This window comes from Delphinus delphis, chromosome 9 (genome assembly GCF_949987515.2).
Source record: "Delphinus delphis chromosome 9, mDelDel1.2, whole genome shotgun sequence".
Taxonomy (NCBI): domain Eukaryota; kingdom Metazoa; phylum Chordata; class Mammalia; order Artiodactyla; family Delphinidae; genus Delphinus; species Delphinus delphis.
In genome coordinates, this window is record NC_082691.1 from 46,047,085 (window position 1) to 46,066,735 (window position 19,651).

Here is a 19,651-nt window from a genome sequence, read left to right on the forward strand (position 1 = left end):
CTTTCAAAGGAGAACAGAGTAGCAGAATGCTCAATATCTCTAAGGTAAGTCTTCCATCATTACATGAAAGAAATGACCAGAGAAGGATTGTAAATTCATATAGTTATTCTCTCAGCACATCTGTAACACTAAGAATTTCCAGAATATCTGATAACCAAATGTAGTTATTAAATTGCTTATAGAACCAGATATATATACATATATTTTTAAACATTTTAATATTCCTCCAATATTTTATTGTGTTGACTCTGAGAAAAATTAATGTTAGTCTTAGAGACGTAACCTAGTAGAGAAATTAGCTCCTGCCCAACCTAGTGGAGAAACTAATTGAAATGGAGCATCCATAGTGACTCCATTAATAGAATTTTTGCCCATCCCCTTCCTCTATAGCTGGCAATTACAGAGTAAGGTTTGAAAGTCAATCCTACAGAAGCCTGCAGCAAGAACCAGGAATGGTCAAGGAACGGGAATTCCTCTTATGGGGAAAGGTGGAGTTTACCATGGGATAAGGTAGAATAATGGGCTGAGGGGCTTGAAGAGAGAGTCATTTGGAAAAAAACAAGATGGAAAGAAGCCTTGAAGAGGACCTTCACCTTGCGAGGAGCTAAATCTATAAGGATCTGCTTTTTGAAGGAACAAAAGTAAGCAGCCTCTGTCCACATCATCCCAGTATCTATGGAACAGGTCAATAAAGAACAAAAAGTCCTAAAATAATTTTCAAGACCAAGAAAGAACTGATTGACTATTAATGTTATGGAATCAGGGTCTTACCACTATTACAAAAGGACAAAACCAAATTTTACCATGTAATACAAGATCTTTATGATGAAGTCTGTATGATGACTATAGTTCCTCTGATCCTGAAAAAGAATCTGAAAATTATCAGCTTTCTCATCTCTTATTTGAATAAAGAATACTGACTTAATATGGCAGAGAAAGCACAACAGTCTCCTAGACAAGTAAATATCTCTTCTTAAATCTATACTGAAAATTTGTAGAATTCTAAATCCAAATACATTTTAACAACATACAATTTATAATGAAAATAAGATGCAAGCATTTAAGTCTAAGTTATAAACATTTTGTTTAGGTAATAAAACCTACAGATTAGCTCATAATAGCATAATAATAAGGTAAACAGTTAACTCCATGGTTAAGTAGAAAAGATTAAGGAGAAAGGCTTAGGAAAAGAGTAACTGCTTAACCTCAATAAGATATGACTGCTAGTCAAGCTGATTTACTGATGGTAGGCAAATGATAAACAGTACTCTGAACTGAAAATACATCTGGATACCACAGATTTGCTTCATGCAAAAGAATCTAGTTAATTAAACCTAGCTGACTAGCTGCATTTTCCCCCACATCGTGTCCCCAAATCCAGCAATGGTGAATATGTTGTTGACGGGGAAATATATAACTACGCTTCTGTAGAATAAACCCAAAATCAATAGGCTCAACAGAATGAAGGCTTCAGAAATAAGAAAACACAGATGTTTATTCTAGCATTTACTTTCATAAATATTGACATCAAAGAATCAAATATGTAGCTGTGAAGCAGTAATTTATCTAAAATTGGATGCTTCATTAAAGCTGGATATGGCCCAAAGCTGCAGGAAACATCCTGAAGGAAAAGGTCTTATACAAATGATACCTTTGTAGAGGCCATGGAGTAAAACAGAACATGGCAAAAACCAGTTCCGTGTTCGCATACACAGGACACCTTCCACCTCAACAATTCTACAAACATTGTGCATAAAAGGTTGCCAGGAAACACTGCCAAGGACTGGGAGCAACTTCAGAAAAAATAAAATAAAACTACTAGTGGCATGACTAAGTGTAGGGGAAAAGTGTCATAAAATATTTTAGAAGAGCATCATATTTTATTCCTCCAGAACAGGCTTAGAACTGGCCATTATAATCTTAGTCAAAAATGGTCTATTGATATTACTGATTGAACTGTACTTCAATCAAAATGGCATTGCCCAGGAGCTACAAATGGACTGAAGTCACAAAGTTCCAGAGTTTGTTATTAGCATCTAAGTTAATTTTTTCCCTTAAATGATGAAAGAACATTGTTCAATCCAAGAACCCAAGAAATGAGTGAACAAATATCAGACTACACTTTTGGATATAGCTTGAATCATTAACAATACCTACAATAGCTAGGGCATTTGTAATAAAAACCTGAACAACACTTCCAGATGTACTGAAAAGACTCTTCTCAACATGGGAAGAAAACAAAACCACAGTACAGAAAAGAGGTGGGTCAACTGCATTTTTGTCTGCCTTTTTTCTCCATTCTTTCCTTCTTCACCTCTGACCAGAATTTTTTAAATCCTTTCTATGTAGTGTTTGAGACAGGACAAGTACGAACAATGTATATTCAAACATTATGAATAATACAGTTAACTTCTTTTTCATGGATATGTCAAATCACTCATTTATTTGTCTCTCCCCCCCCATATTTTAACTATTTTACTTTCATTTAAGAATGAAATAAGAAAGTAAAACCTAATATGATTCACTAATCTATTTAGTTTATACTTAAATGATAAATCTAAGACTTATCTACCAGAGGGTGGGCTCCTTCCTAAAAGTAAAGCTCTTGTCTTTTTCTGTTTGTTTCTCTAACAGCTAGCACAACTACTCAAGTTTTGTTGAACCTGTGGATATCAGTTATCCATCCTTTCCTTACTTTTAATGAAATTAATACTCAAAAACTAGAAATCACCTGGCATATATTATGGAACTCATTAGCAAAGGAGCCTTTCTGGAAGAGCCTCAAATAGAATGGCTCCACATTTCTTTTTAATATTCTGTATGTGAGGCTCATCTAAAATCATTGTGAATGAAGTGCAAGAGAGTGACAAAAATAACTTGAAGTCAGATCTCTATCATCCCATTTTCCACATTTACATAAAAGGCTATGATTTCCATGCTTAGGTATTTCACAAACAGGTCATTAATATAGGTTCATATAATAAATAACTCTTCATATAGTGCATATCCAAGAAAAACAACATATTTATATAATATAACAAGACCACTTAATAAGATCACTAAACTTCGTGTCCTGCCAGGCACTCTGGGAGACCATGGATTTATTTCCACATGGCTATCAATTCTTAAAATGTCTCCGAATTGTTTTGAAAATAGTCTCTTAAATTATTAATCAAAGAGTAGTTATAGCATCTTCAGTTAATGAAAGTAAATAGCAAATTATATAAAACTAAATATATTCCACCAAGATCACACAATCGAACTTGATGAAGTATCTCTCACATATTGACAGAAACACTGATAACAATGGACCACACTTGCCTATGTGATGGATCACACGAGGTAAGAGTGAGACTCCCAAGGTGAATTTTCAAAGTGGCTCCAGTAGTAGCAGCTGGCAGACCACCTTTCTTTAAACTGTGAGGTGCAGTAAAGTTGCTAATGCTAACAGCTACAATTTTTTAAAATTCGTGGCTTATCACAATAAAAACCCAATGTGTATCTTCCTGGCTGACAGATGGCCTTCTATATGATCATTCAGGGATTCAGACTTCCTTCATCTTATGGCTCCACCATTCCCCCAGGGCCTGGGTTGGAGTCCTCTGCTAGATTCTCTGCTTCCAGCTGGCAGATGAGGGAAGAGAATGAATGACGAGGATCAAACTAGTGCTTTTTTATTGAACACAGATGAAAATGTTGTATATCACCAAGCCTTATCTAATTGCAAGGAGGGGTAGGAAAAAGAGTCTTGATGTGGGCCAAGAGGGAAACAAAACAGGGTTTGGTGAATAATTAGAAGTCTCTACTATAGAAGGGCTTAACTCCCTTTGTCTGAATTACCTCGGAGATAGTTTGAGCCAAATTTTAGAGTAAGTCTTGCTAAATTATTACAATTGTCACCATAAATAGAGTGATCTAACTTAATCTAATTTACAGTAATCAGTAGATTACCTTACACTGACACGGGATCTTTGCCTGACAAGGAACAAGTATGGAGCTATTGAAAGATAATAGCATTTTCAATACAAAATGAGTTCAGTTTACAAAGAACTTGATGTACACAATCGAGGATGCTGAGATGAGTCTTTTATGTCACGGAAAGGATTATGAACTTCAGAATTTTTTTTTTTTAAAGAAAGACTATATTTATAAAGAAAGACTGTGCAATGGGTAAATTAGAGAGCGGTGACTAATGGCGGGGGAACCACTTAAGAGGCAGCAGTTCTAACAAATCAAGCAATAAGTAATAACGGAGCCATGAGGGGATGGAAAGAAGCTACCAGATTCAGGACATAATTCTAAGGAGATGGGATAAGATATAGTGATCAGTAGGATGAGAGAAATGAGGGAGGAGGGAAAGTTAATAATTATGCTGCAAGGAAGTTAAGAACCCAACCCAATGATGCTCTGGGTCTGAAAGTCTTATTAATAAATTATTGATTTTCTGCTAGTAGCATAGAAAAATACACTAGACCACTTTTTCAAAGCATGTTACCTAAGGGAATATGATATATTCTATGTGAAACATAGGTGGAATATACTTTAAATTAAAACTTCTTATACAGATGGTAACGAGATCAGCAAGAAGGTAAAGAGCATGAGCAAAACATCCAAAGACAATTATAATGATATTTTTAAATATGTGGATATGTAAACTTGCAGGATGTAAGCATTATGTCTGTTTTAATTTGCTATATACAGTTACCACCTAGAAGAATACCCACTCCAGTCAGTAGAAATGCAATAACGACAGGTTTCAACACTTCTTTCAACTTTGAATTTAAATACCAACATAATATTCTGCTCAAAAATCACAAAGCCAACTCCAGCAGAGAAAATGATCATACACTTACTAAGAAAATTAAACTGTAGATAACTGGATTGTCATTCTAAATTACGTTAGATGATTCAGAAAAGGTAATTTATATGTAAACTGATTAATTTGTTTCTCCAAACCCATCCAACAACTTTTTACCAAATAATCCTTAAGTAAATACTTCAAAGAATTCAGCATTTAAGACATGCCTCCAGGGCTTCCCTGGTGGTGCAGTGGTTGAGAGTACGCCTGCTGATGCAGGGGACACGGGTTTGTGCCCTGGTCCGGGAAGATCCCACATGCCGCGGGGCGGCTGGGTCCGTGAGCCATGGCCGCAGAGCCTGCGCATCCAGAGCCTGTGCACCGCAACGGGAGAGGCCGCGGCAGTGAGAGGCCCGCGTACCACAAAAAAAAAAAAAAAAAGACATGCCTCCAGAAGGAAATATAATTGTATTATAAATAGCAAATTTCCCCATAACCACAAGGAAGATGTTCAGAATTCTCATCTAGTTAGATGTCCATTGGTTTTATCTTACATGAGATAAGTAAAGTCCCTAAGTCACTACCACTTCGTATATTAAAATTACCTATAGCATTATGAAAAGATGACCATGAATTTCTACTCTATATGAAGAAAGTATCAGGAGCCAGTGATTATCCAGTGATTGTTGAGAAAGGAACGCGAACTTTACAGCATTCTCTCTTTTATACACATACATACACACCACACACACACGCACACAGATATTGTGTAGCCCTTAGGTATAATCAAATTAGGTGACCAATTTTTTTTATCTGTACACAAATTTTTTTAACATTTTTATTTGTAATAGACCCAACCTTAACCAAAATGTCCTCCAATAAGTGATGGGTAAGGAAACTGTGGTACATCCATACTGTGGAATATTGCTCAGCAATAAAGGGAAACAGACTACTGATACTCTGAACTACTGTGACAGATCTCAAGGGCATTATGTTGAGTGGAAAAGAGGCAAGCTCAAAAGGTCACATAGTGTATGATTCCTTCTATCTAACATTCTCAAAATGACAAAATTATAGAGATGGAGAACAGATCAGTGATTGCCAGGGGTCAGGGTGGTAGGGGGAGGGAGTGGTATGACTACAACAGGCAGCACGAGGAGGATCTGAGTGGCATCTGACATCTGTGATAGAACAGGTCTGTATCTTGATTATACTGGTGGTTACACAGATCTACACGTGATAAAATCACACACGCACACACATACATACACACACACACACCCCCCAATATAAAAATCCTGATTTGATGTCATACTATAATTTTGTAAAATATAACCGTTAAAGGAAAAGTGGGTGAAGGATACGTGGGAGCTCTCTGTATTGTCTTTGCAACTTCCTGTGAATGTAAACTTATTTATTTACTTTTAAATTTTTATTGGGGTAGAGTTTATTTACAATGTTGTGTTAGTTTCAGGTGTACAGCAAATTGAATCTGTTATACATATACATATATCTACTCTTTTTTAGATTCTTTTCCCATATAGGCCATTACAGAGTATTGAGTAGAGTTCACTGTGCTATACAGTAGGTCTTTATTAGTCATCTATTTTATATACAGTAGTGTGTATATGGGTGACCAATTAATTTCTTCGTCCTTAAGTATATACAGAAACTTTAAGTTAAAATCAGACTGTAGGATTATACAATTATAAATATCATAATCCACAGTACTAATCATATTTCTAGTCTAATTATGCTTACTTATTGCCTTGTCCTCCTGACACTGATAACAGTAGCAGGTTTGGTGAAAGTTTTTCATGAAGGAAGAAATATTTCCTCCATTAAGCTGGTTAGGAACAGTTTGGTAGGAAATTATAACTCAAGTAATAACTTTTTTTTTATAAGGACAAAATAATCCAGAAGAAAACTTGGAATATTTATCTAATTTAAAAGCATACCTTTCCACAGAGAAATGTGAGAAATAAAATCATTAGTACATATGAATTCTTTCCCTTTTAGGGGTTAATTGAATACAAAACTTCTTAGAATTTTAAAACTCAGACTAGAAAGGAAATGGAAAAGATCTATTCATGTTCATTTATAACAACTTCTTAGGATATTAGTTAATCCTGCTAAATGTCAGTAGAACATTTTATGTAGCAATGAGAAATTACACTATTCAGTAATATATTTTTACAACCTCAGATGAACCTCAATCTTGTGTAACTGACTTCCTAAAAAGTTTGTGTAAATAACACTTTGCTAAATTGAATAATTTTCCTTGCGCGTAAATTAGATATTCTCTAAAGCAAACAAACACCCCAAAATCTGCTCTACACTTAAAAATTTTTACATTGCAATAAAGAACAAATTAATATGTAATTTATATTCTCATTGCTTGCTTAGTATAATCATGATCTTTATGATAGATCTAAAAACATTTAGATTTTTCATTGAAAATGCCCACCAAATTTTTGGCATGACGGTTTTTTGAATTTCTCCAAATATAACAGCTTCAGAAGCTGATTTCATGTTAATCCCACCATGCTAGGCCAGACTTTAGCAGAATATTATAATATGTCCAGGCAGCAATATAGCTTAGACCTAGATATAATATAGAAGCCACAAGATAATGCTCTCCTAAGCTTCATCTAATAAGGGAAAAACACATATAAACAAGTATTTGGTATTCAAAAAAGAATACCAAGAAGTGCAACCTAATCTTGAAAGATAAGCACAGAACATAATAATTCCCATACGAAGTCCAAACCTCGGAGAAGATAGTGGGTCAAATTCTTGGCAGATTTTAAATGACTTGACCTTGTTGAGAAAAATGAATGTGAGCTCCCCAATAGCACCTAGAATACGTATTCTGTGAGGGTTAAACAGAGCTCCTCAGACATAGCGGGGACTCAATAAATATTTATTGTGTAAAACAGGGAGAAAATGCATTAGTTTTACTCATCAACATACTGCCAACAACTACAATACCTGAAAACAAAAATTTCTTGAATGAACAGTTATCACTGAAATTACATTAAAGCTACACTCATCTTTGGCCATGTGTTAACCAAAAAGACAAAGAGTGGGCAAATGCAATCAACTGACCAGGTATTTTTCAATAACAGGTCACTTAAATATGTAAAGAAAGAACAGAATTTTAAAATAAGTTTTTTAAAGCTATCTGGCAAAATATTGCAGAATGTTGTGGCTTTTTTCCAAAAACTGATTTCTGAGCATAGTCTAACTCCCTAATTTACAATGCTAATGAAACTGCATTTAGCAATGTTTGCTAATCCCTGTTTAGTAAGTATTAGACACTTAAATGAAATAACCTGACTTTAAGCAGGAAAAGGACAGTTGATTCTTTTCAGGGAGATGCACCAGAGAACCTCCAAAACACTTTGGAAGAAAGAAAATGACACTGTCACAGAACACTCAAAAATATCATAATTTGTTTATAGACTACCAGCTAATATATAAACAAATCTGTATTTTACTATGATCCTTTTACACATTCGTGGGAAGATCATTTCACAGGTTTACATAAGTATAGCAAAGTTCTTTAAGGTAACTGAGCAACTGAGCTCTACTAGTTTTTGTTATTTTCTAAGATACAAATATTACTTCGTTAATCCAACTTATAAACTGATGTATTTAACTAGAAAAGTAAATAATTACACAAGAAAAGTCATGAGAAACTTCATCACATAGACTTTATATAACACTTTCAGTATCATAAGAATAACAATAAAAATACCATTTCTAATGTTACTTATGAAAGGATTCATGTTCCACACTGACTATCAAAGAGGGCTTAGAGTAAGCACAAGTGACACTGAAAAACGCCACAACATCCTGAAAGAAATGATTAAAATGGAGATTGAAATATCTTTTCTATTATACATCACATCAGCAAACCTAGAAAATGGAAAAGAGCCCAAGAGGCATAAACTGAGAAGATACTGTACCTTGCTGCTTTGCCATGAGAGTGAAATATAAAAAGATACTATTTTGAATGCTGCTAAATTATCAAAGAATGGTAAAAGTTAAGAATCACAATGTTATGGTTGAATGGAGCCTTATGATGCTTTATTATAAATGTAAAGCTTATGTTATCAAATAGGAAAATGCAAGACTCATTCTACCCAGATTTTAAGATTTCATGTGAAAGGCAATTTTAAAAATTAAATCTAAATTGTGTCTTAACAAAGTGGTAAGTACTTTAAGGACCAAGCGGAAGGCTTACTAATGACATAATAAGGTTTTGAAGTGCTATGACATATTTATATACATATCTGAGGCCTGAATCACTGGGAATACTTGCAGCTATTTTAAGTTCTGTGGACCCTAGAGTTTACTGCCATTTAGCTTTCTCTTCACACCCCACCAAAGCTATTTTTGGCCTTTCTGTGACTTAACTGTATAAGCAATGGGATAACCCATTGTGCATGCTTTCCTGCCCCATAATTAATTGGGTTCCAAAAGCAACTTTCACCTAACCCTGAAGTCGGGACTTAAGAGAGTTACATGGCCCTTTGGGCCTTCTGTGCATGCCACCTGATCTTGGGCAGATTACTTAACTTCTCAAGAGAGAAAGAGAAATTATAAAAGTGTTTTATATTGAGTCCCAGTGAAGACTAGTTGCTGACATAAAAGCTCTGTAAATAACTGATTTTACTAAGAATCATCTAGTCTACACAATGCTATAGAAACAATATGGTACTGGCAATAGAAACAGACACACAGACCAATGGAACAGAGGACCCAGAAATAAATCCATGCACATACGGTCAACTAATCTTTGACAAGGGTGCCAAGAATATACAATGGGAAAAGGACAGTCTCTTCTATACATGGTGCTGGGAAAACTGGATATCCACATGCAAAAGAATGAAACTGGACCCTTATCTTACATCATGCACAAAGTTAATTTGAAATGGATTAAAGACTTAAATTTAAGACCTGGAACTATAAAACTCCTAGAAGAAAACATAGGGAAAAAGCTCCTTGACATCAGTCTTGGCAATGATATTTTGGATATGATACCAAAAGCACAAGCAACAAAAGCAAAAATAAACAAGCAACTAAAAAATCTTCTGCACAGCAAAGGAAACAATCAACAAAATAAAAAGGCAAGTTATGGAATGGGAGAAAATATCTGCAAACCATACATGTGATAAGTGTATGGTTTTTTGGATATATACATTTGCTATGTCCAAAATATATATGGAATTCGTATAACTCAATAGCAAAAAATACAAATAACCTTATTAAGAAATAGGCAAAGGATCTGAATAGACATTTTCCAAAGATGACATATAAATAGCTAATGAGGGTACACGAAAAAGTGCTCAACATCACTAATCACCAGTGAAATGCAAATTAAAACCACAATGAGATACCACCTCGCACTTGTTAGAATGGCTATTGTCAAAAAGACAAGAAAATAAGAAGTGTTGGTGAGGATGTGGAGAAAAGAGAACCCTTGTATAACACTGGTGGGAATATAAATTGGTGGGAATGGAAAACAGTATAGAGGTTCCTCAAAAACTTAAAAATAGACCTATCATATGATCCAGCAATCTCACTTCTGAGTATATACCCACAGGAAGTAAAATCAGTATCTTGAAAAGATATCTGCCCTCCCATGTTCTTTGCAGCATTATCCACGATAGCTAAGATGTGGAGAATCTATGTGTCCACTCACAGAGGAATGGATAAAGAAAATGTGCTATATATATACAATGGAATCTTATACAGTCTTTTAAAGAAGGAAATCCTGCCATTCACAACAACATAGATAAACCTGGAGAACATTTTGCTGAGTGAAATAAGCCAGACAGAAAAACAAATACACAGGGAAAAACAAAAACAAATATGACCTCACTTATGTGCAGAATCTAAAAAAGTCTAATTCATAGAAGCAGAGGGTAGAATGATGGTTGCCAGGGACTGGCAAGTGGGAAAAGTGGGGAGGTCAAAGGGTACAAACTTTCAGTTATGAGTAAGTTCTGGGAATCTAATGTACAGATGGTGACTACAGTCGATAATACTGTAGTATATACTTGGAATTTGCTAAGAATAGATCTTAAGTGTTCTCATCACATATCAAAAAAAAAAGGCATCTATGTGAGGTGGTGGATATGTTAATTATCTTGATTGTGCTAATCATCTCACATAGTAAATGTGTACCAAATCATCACACTGTATACCTTAAAATATATACAACTTTTGTCAGTTATACCTCAGTAAATAATAAACTTACTTTTCCTTTAATAAACTTACTTTTCCTTTCCATAGCGGAATCTTTTCCCTACACAACCAAACTCTTAAAAAACCCACCTATATCATTTTAAAGATAGAGAAAATAAGATGCAAACAGTTAAGAACTTACTATAAGTCAAATGTTAGAAGTGGAAATATAACCCAAGTCTCTTGACTCCAAATCCAATATTTTTCAGTATACCTTTCTGTTTCTAAGCTTCTTTTATGGAACCATTCGGAAAATCATTTCTTTGGTCTTTAACTTGATAATTAATTCTAGAGAAAAAAGCCAGGTTATTCCATTAAGGAATAAATGTAGCCACACACTGCTTCATTCCACCTTTTCCAGAAATAAGACAATCCCCAAAGCAAATTTATAGAATCAGTTATAGGGCAACTCTAGTTGTCAGTCAGTGCTCATTCAATCTTATATTCAGTAGTATCAACAGCAATTATTTTATTAGGTATATCATAGGTATTAATAAAGCTAATTAAGCCACAAAGAGTTCATTCATGTCTTGTTTGTTCTGCTCAAGAAAACAATTGTATAATAATTTTAGAAAATGTTTCACTAAATAATTAATATTTTAGTAATATAAAAGTTAAGGTTAGCTATATGGACTATTAACAGAAGTTCACCCTGAGGCCATACTGGCTAAATAAGGGGATATTACTGTCAGTAGTTGATAGGTATTTTATCTTTAGACACTAGGCAGCAAGTTTTAGCAGTTTTTGCCTTCTTGTTATGAAACATCCAGAAGTTTAATGGATTTCTGAATTCTAATAACGTGGAAGACAATTCTGGACATCAACCTTCCCACACAATAATGGATCTCACTAGTTTCTTTAACTCATCCTTATTTTTGGTGAGCCATTATTAAGGTTCACCATAGTTGCAATGCATTAAGTTACAAATATACAGAGTTCAAACCCACAAATTACAGTGATAAATATTAGCTCCTGGTGGGGCTAAATTAACCTAGTACCAGTTGCCAGGACAATCTCTTGAGACCAGAATCTCTGCTAAGTAATTCCTGAAACATCTACCAGTCTACCACCATGTATAACTAACTTTTAATAATCATGGAGAAAAATACTTCTCACTATAATACGATTCAAGAACAGCATAGATTCTAGAAGTACACAGGGCCAGATACAACCAAGTCCATATCCTTGACCCCTCAGGAACCAGGATTTCTCTCACACACACTGTTGCTCATACCCTCCTCTCTGTCTCTCTCCCTCTCTCTCTCGACACATTTTTAGACATTCTGAAAATGTCAAAGCACACCCCAGCACAGTGTAATAGTGCTGTGGAACCAATAGAAAACCTCTTCTTTAGTAATTCTTATAGCTCAGAAATCACAGCTGATGACCAATATCAGTCTCTTTTTAATTAGGAGAAATAGGATAATCCTGTGGAATGAACACTGTATCTGGAATCGGAAGATATGATTTCAAATCCACTTTCTTGCTGAATGAAAGAATATATTGCCTTATATATAGTAAAGCACTCACATGTTTTCTTCCTTTGTACCTACAACAATTAGAGATACAACATAATATTGGGGAGGTTATTGAGTTATTCATGAACTTGCCTCGTCCTGCAAGCTGCCACAATAACATTCACCTGAGGTAAACAACACTGCTTAAAGGTATCTGCCATGTTTGTTCCTACAAAAATGAAATACTAGAAAAGTATTTTTCCACAGTTTGTTCATAATTAAGTATAATCCTGTTTTCTTTAGAATTACTATAAATCCATTATAATTTGTTTTGCAGAATAAGCACAAGTATTATCCTTCTAGAATCAACTGGATGATCCATAGAGTCATGGTCAGTTCCAGGGGTTCAGATGAGGGGTAGAAAGGGAAAGAGACTGGCTTCTGGCTCTTCCATCAGTTTCTCACTCAGGTTTTTCACATCAATAGGTGAGTAGTGTTCTCTCTTTCCTCCACTTAACTTTTGGCAAACCCAGTTAGAGACCATCATCAGATAAGCTCAACCTCTTGTTAAAATAAATAGAATATAGGACAGAAACAGCATCAGTGATTTGGTTTCTTTGACATTTAATGAGAGAACAAAATTATATATTGAAGACAAAAGACAACAGTGCCAGGCACAGACCCAGGACAGGTGCTGTGAAAAAGCCTATCGTGGTGGTGTCTGGGGATTTAAACTCTGGAGAAAAGACTAAACTAAAATTAAGAATAACAAAGTCATTAGTATATACTTCTTGGCAGATTATTAGCTGTATGTGGAAGCTTTGATAAAACAGGCTTTTAGCAATGTTTTAAATTTCAGATTTAAGAAAAATCCTCTCCTACTCGCCATTTGTTGAACACTGCCGTTTATTTCCATTGTTATTCATTGCCATGGAGCCCAATTACTCCTTTGTTTTCTTATTCACATTTAGTCCACATTATCACAGATAAAAATCACAAGGATACCATTACCCTTCAACACTTCCCCAATGTATAAATCCTAATTTGCATTAAATCCTTGAAGCAACATACGTTGCAGTGAATGAAATGTCCTTCTGTAAAAAGTACTGTAAATAATGAAAGAATTTTTAGTTCAATATATATACACGACTTTACATACAGCTAAACTGTCCAAGGTGCTTTTATACACCCTAGGTATACAATATTCAATATGCTTAGAATAATAGTTATTCAAAAGGAATATAATCTTTGAACATAAAACAGTTTAAGAATAAAAAAACTTCTATAAATTCACTTATCTATTTTGCTATTAACCCACTGATGTAGAAATTTTACGTACCATAATTAATGGGAAAAATTAATGAACGCTGCTGATACTCAGTGTAGTTCTCAAAGGCTGAAAACCTTTCCCAAAAATCAGTATCTGAAACCTGTCTCTTTAGGAAAAACAGTCAAAGCTTTAACTGTTTTCAGTCTAGTATAAGAAAGCTTTGAAGCAAGTTAACTCTAAGCACCCAAGGAAAACTATTTTTAAAAGTGGGGGGGACAAACGGAGGACCTTAATTTTCAACAATATCGGCCTGAGAAGTAACTTTATAAGAGAATGTCTGAGTATCTTTAAAAAGAGAGAGAAAAAAGTAATTAAAAATGTTGGAAGTCCACAAACTGAGCATAGCAGTAAAAATGACTCAAGAGGGAAAATTTAATGAAAAATAAAAAACTGAAAGCAAATTAATTGATCAAAACACAGACACACACACATACATGCACACACAATGCAGGCAGTCATTCAGCATTATATGCTAGCTGGCTTTGTATTTTCTTTTAAAATATAATCATAACTTCTCAATGTATAAAATAAGGCTCTCAAGGTACTCATGAAAAATTCTTACCAAATTTCACTCTAGAGTTAATGATATTAGGCATGTTAAATCAGGAATCAACACATGCTATTTTCCACAGCAGGAACTATATAAATTACAAGCTCTTCCATGTTTTTGTTATTAGGTTTGGTACACTTAAAAATAAGCGGTATTCTACATCGAGTGCTCTAACGCAACTGTTTTTATATCTTTTAGAATTTATATTTCATCTCAGTGCTCAATCCTTACAAAAAAACACAAAAAGACCTGCAATTGCTATTTACTGTCTTGCACAATAAAATTGTATCTGTTCTGTTTTTGAATTCATAGATTTTGCTTTATGAAGTTTTCAGAAAGAAGCAACTTTATTATATTTTCATTGTTACTCATGATTTTAGCTTAAAGATCATTAATTTTAACACTAACATCCTGCTATATTCTCATTTGGGTTGTTCTATTTATCTCAAAGGTAGACTTATGTATTACCATTACAAAAAAATAACTATTTGCATAATACTTTATGATTTTACATCTATTACAAACACATCACAGGGAGCCTGAGGATGCATTCAGTAGCTTGTCATTCACCACTTCAAGACCCTTCAGAACTAAACAAGGAGGAGGGTGACATTTTGCTAAAGGCAGAAGAAATGAATATAAATAACAAACTTTGAAGTTTTAAAAATACAAAAGAAAATTTTAAAAATGCAAACAAAAATATGATCATATGCATAAACAATATAATTTCAATTTTTAAAACTCCATGTCCGCTATACAGAGCAAGGTGTTTGGAGATTTATATATCTTCTATTATGATACCCACTGAAATTATCTAAAACTGTGCTACAAAAATAGAGAAAATTACCATCTTCTTGCTAGATTTTATAAATATATTAAAATTGTGCCTATTTACATAATTCAGCTTTTCCTCAGCCTTGTGAAATAATCTGAGTATCATTTCTTTATTATTCTAGACTTAACCCTAAAAATGTGCATATTAAGAATGTTTCAGAGGGAGATAATGATCTAACATGTTAAGAAATTATGTTGTCTCATAACTTCTTCTTGGTAAAACAATTACAAAGAAAATTGTTTACATCTTCTGTATTTTCTTCCATAACCACCAGTCCAGATAAAAAAATACTGAATGCTGTTATGTCACCTTTAGTCCAAATGCTCATAGCACTTGAAGCTTCTTGTAAGCAATATGCTTCTATACTAAACACATATCCCTGAGCTACCACCTACCTAATTTAACAGTTTTAAATGTACTTTCAAATACAGCGTAATACCATCTTAAACATACACACACATACATACATATACACACACACACACACACGGAGTGTGCAGAAAAGGAAGGAGGTGGAGAGCAAGAAATGGAGCACGTTGTTGTTTTTCATTCATGCAGTATAGTGATGTCAGTGTCTGCAGCAGCAGCAGCGGCAGGAGCCTTGACCTGTGGAGGCTACAATCCACTGAAGTCAGAACCTTGCAGAATTCAAAAGAAACTGAGTAGATAATTGTTTGAAAAATTGTTCAACTGTTCATAGCATGAATTTTAAATAGATAAGTAAAAAGAACAGATTAGTTGTATAGTTTTAACTTAGGTAGAGAGGAGCAAGGCGGGATGTGGAGAAGTAACAGAAAGGTAATATCATCAGGGAACTGGGGGCAGAAGAACCTACATTCAAAATCATTTCAGTGTAAGAAACTGACAAAACCACCTGGTGTTAAAAACAGCAGAAAGGCCTCTTCTGTTCCCAATACAAGCTCTCTGATGCAAATCTGTCTCCTGAACAACCAGAGTCAGAGAAGTGTTTTCATCATGATTGCGTTAAAATTGCATTAAACTCAGATGTGACATACTACATACAACAAAGAGGACAGTTTAAGCCCGGTCACAAATTTCATTAAAACTACTTGATGATGGACCTTGTAATTCCTAAGCAATTAAGACTTTTGAAGGATGCAGAAAAACAAGTTGTACTATGATCTGTTGTAAGATGTGTTTATCAACAAAAGGGGAGGAGGTACTAGATGACCAATATATTGTTGCAGCAATTGCTGAAACTACTCACTATGCCCACAAAACCCTCTGAACACAGTCTTTCTGCAGTGCTTATTTTATGGCTCTTACATTAGTCCCTAAAAGAAAATCCCAAAACTCAATCTATGTACTGTTGAAACTAAATCACTCAAAAATTTATGTAACTGCTGCCTTCTTTTCATTCTGTTACCTCTCATTTCATACAGTTCTAGAAAATGTGCAAAGGAGTTGCATATGGCATTAATCTGTTAGAAAATGGTGGCCTTTTCTATAAAATACAGTCAAAGATGTGTGTTCAGTTGTGGTCATTATTAGGGCGATCACGTTGTTTTCATTCATTCATTCAGGATTTGCTGGAGGATGTCAGTTTCTGTAGCTGGCTTGACCTGGGGGAGGAGTGGGGGAGCAAATTCCTTCTGGTGCATACTGATTACAGGATGTATTTCTCGGTGCTCCTGTACACATACCACTGCACTACATCCTACCCTGCCTCACCATCAAGTGGTCTGAAAACAAGGGCCTCAGCAACATGCTAATTACAGGTCAGAAATATTAAAACAAAACACCAAAACTGCAATCTATCTTAACACAATCACTTTCTCCAAGTCTAAGACCTTCATCAAGAAAACTCCATTAAAAAAATTACACATACCACATAAAAACTGCACAGGCTCCACAGTGATTCCCTTCCAAGCAGAGATTTTTCCCCTCGGTATGATCCGTTCTCTCCACAATGCAGCAGCAGCATCTGTAGCCCTAGCGTGGTATCTAATAACATGAGCTACTCCTCCCTCCCTTATGAGTTTTACATCCTTGTTTTGGCTAAACTTCCTTTTCTCCCCCAGAACTAAACTAGATCATTCACCGTGTCCCTAAACATAAACCAAACCGCCCCAAAACACAAAACATTAAGGGAAGCCGACAGCATCCACCAGTTCACCATTACCTTTGACACCTAAGAAAAACGAAACTTGAGATCCTTTAACAGCTCAACTGAACTGTTAAGTGTACTTAAAAATAGAAGGAAAAAAGTGAGCACACTCCACAAATAGGTCCTTAGAAATTTACCATGAAAGTCTTGAGTTGGGCATAAACTGTTTCCAGTGCAGTACCGCCCTGATGCATATGACTATATAAAGTAGAGAAAAGAGGGAGCCCCCCCCACAAAAAAAAAGCCAAACCAAACACTGTACACTTCAATTGCACATCCAAAACTGTCCCCTCTACACACCCAACAGGATATCCTTACATCATAACTGGTGCCTCCACCTCCCCACCCCCAAAAAAGAAAAAAAAAATTATCCCGGTAGGCACAGACACATTATAGGAACTTTGTAGGAAAGCACAAAGAGGCTGTAGAGATTACAACCACCACCTTATCTGCTGCCGGAGAGTTTGTGTGCGTGTTTTTTTAAGTGTTTCGCCCAGCTCCTCCTTCCCCCACTACAAACAGCAAACACATGAGTGAGCTAATCAGCTCTTAAACTGAAAAACCTTTCGATACAGGCGAGTGATAGAAGATAAAGCTGAGGGGCGGCAGGAGGGTCAAATAAAAGTTGCTCCGCAGTTTGCTCATCCAAGCCCCGCAGCGACCGCAGGGGGGTGAGGTTCCCAAAGCCGCTTTCACACCTTCGATAATGCACTAGCAAAGAGAAGCCCGGAGAGGCTGAAGTTTCCACGGAGGGCACCGTCGGGGAGACGCAGCCCGGGAGGACAGAAAGGTTGGGCTCGCTACCTCTGCACACGGGCGAGCCGGGGCTCCGTCGCTCAGGTGAGTTGCTCCTCCGGTGGCTCTCTGGGGACCGTCTCGGGCGGCCCTTGGCCCGCGGCGCCTGCTCGGTCGGGGCTGAGGTCGGCGGCGGCGTCGGGCTGGGCGGGCTGGGGCCGCGGGCCGCGCCGGGCCCCGGGAGGCTGCCCAGCGAGGCGGCGGCAGCGGGCGGGCGCGTGGGACTGTGCTGGCTGCCCCGCAGGAGCTGGTAGGGCACCGTGGCGCGAATGGGCTGCAGCAGCCGGCCGGCTCCCGCAACCGGGGCGCAGCTCACGCCGCCGCCGCCCGCACCGTTCCCGCTCCCGGCGGCGGGGGTGGCGGGCGGGGAACCCGCGGCGCTGCGCCGCATCCTCTGCGGCGGGGGATGAGGAGTCTGAGAGGAACTGGAAGAGGAGGAGGCAGTGGACATGGTGGCTCCGCGGGCCCTGGACGATGCCGGCCAACACCGAGGCGCGGAGCGGGAGGCGCGCGAGCGTGTGGGAGCCGGCGCGATAGTGCGTGCGAGTGTGTAAGGGGGAGGGGCGGGGGTATCGTGGAGGGGGAGGAGTCTCTCGGCTCCCCCTTCGCAACGCGCACCCCCGCCGCCTCAGCGAGGGGGGAGGGGAAGGCTGCGAAAACAAACGTCCAACGGCCCCAACCGCCCGACCGGGCTCGGTGTGGCGGTCACGGCCGGGGCCGCGAGGAGCCCGGAGCCGCCGCCGCCGCCGCCGCCGCCCCGGGCATCGCGCTGACAGGGGAAAGGGGCAGCCGCCGGGATCACGCAGATCCGCGGGGCTGCACGCGCAGGAGAGGCCGGCAGCTGCAGGAAGGGCCGGGACCCCTGCTTCTGGGGACCTGGTAAGGGTAAAGGGCCTCGAGGTGCCTGGATGAACGCGAAGCAGCGCCACCGCAAACGCCGCCGCCGCCTCTTCTGCCCGCTCCTCACTCCATAAGGCACCTAACCCCTCAACCCGTACCCCGCCCCCTGCACCGCCTCCCGGCGCTCCGGGCCGGCAGCTGCCGCAACGAGCATTCCCATTGGCTCCGTCGTTCTCCACCAGTACGCGAGTGATTGGTTTCAGGGTAGGAGTGAGAGGAGCACCTGCCAATGAGAATAGGCATCCTACTTTGGAGGCGGGATATGAAGGAGCGAAGAGGGAGAAAGGGGCTGTGCGCTCAAGGAGGGGCGTGAGAGTTGACAGCCTTTGAGGTGAGAGGGGGACTTTGATTGGGCTGCCCTGGGAGAGTGGGTCCATGTGTGTCCTGCGCGTGCCCCGACACCCACAGACGCGCACGCCCAGGGAAGCAGGTTGTGAGGGCTCCACCCTCCAGGGCCGTTTGTACAACTTGAGACAGAGGATGCGTCAGGCAAACTTTACTTTGCAAGTACACCTGTTCTGGTGGTGGGATGTTTTAGAAGAATCCATCCCTTCCCCACTAATTTTAGTAATCTGAGTTTTTGTGGCGAGTAGACTAATCAAA

General features: G+C 37.9%; 1 protein-coding gene across 1 annotated transcript in view; it reads right to left on the reverse strand.

Moving 5' to 3' along the window:
- Nucleotides 1-19,099, reverse strand: part of GLCCI1 (glucocorticoid induced 1) — a 120,527-nt gene extending 101,428 nt beyond the window's left edge. Inside the window, exon 1 of the mRNA XM_060020466.1 lies at nt 18,158-19,099. Within this exon, the coding sequence (XP_059876449.1) occupies nt 18,158-18,599 (442 nt within the window). The 5' untranslated portion in view covers nt 18,600-19,099. The remainder of the gene's footprint in view (nt 1-18,157) is intronic.
- Nucleotides 19,100-19,651: the final 552 nt, after the last annotated feature.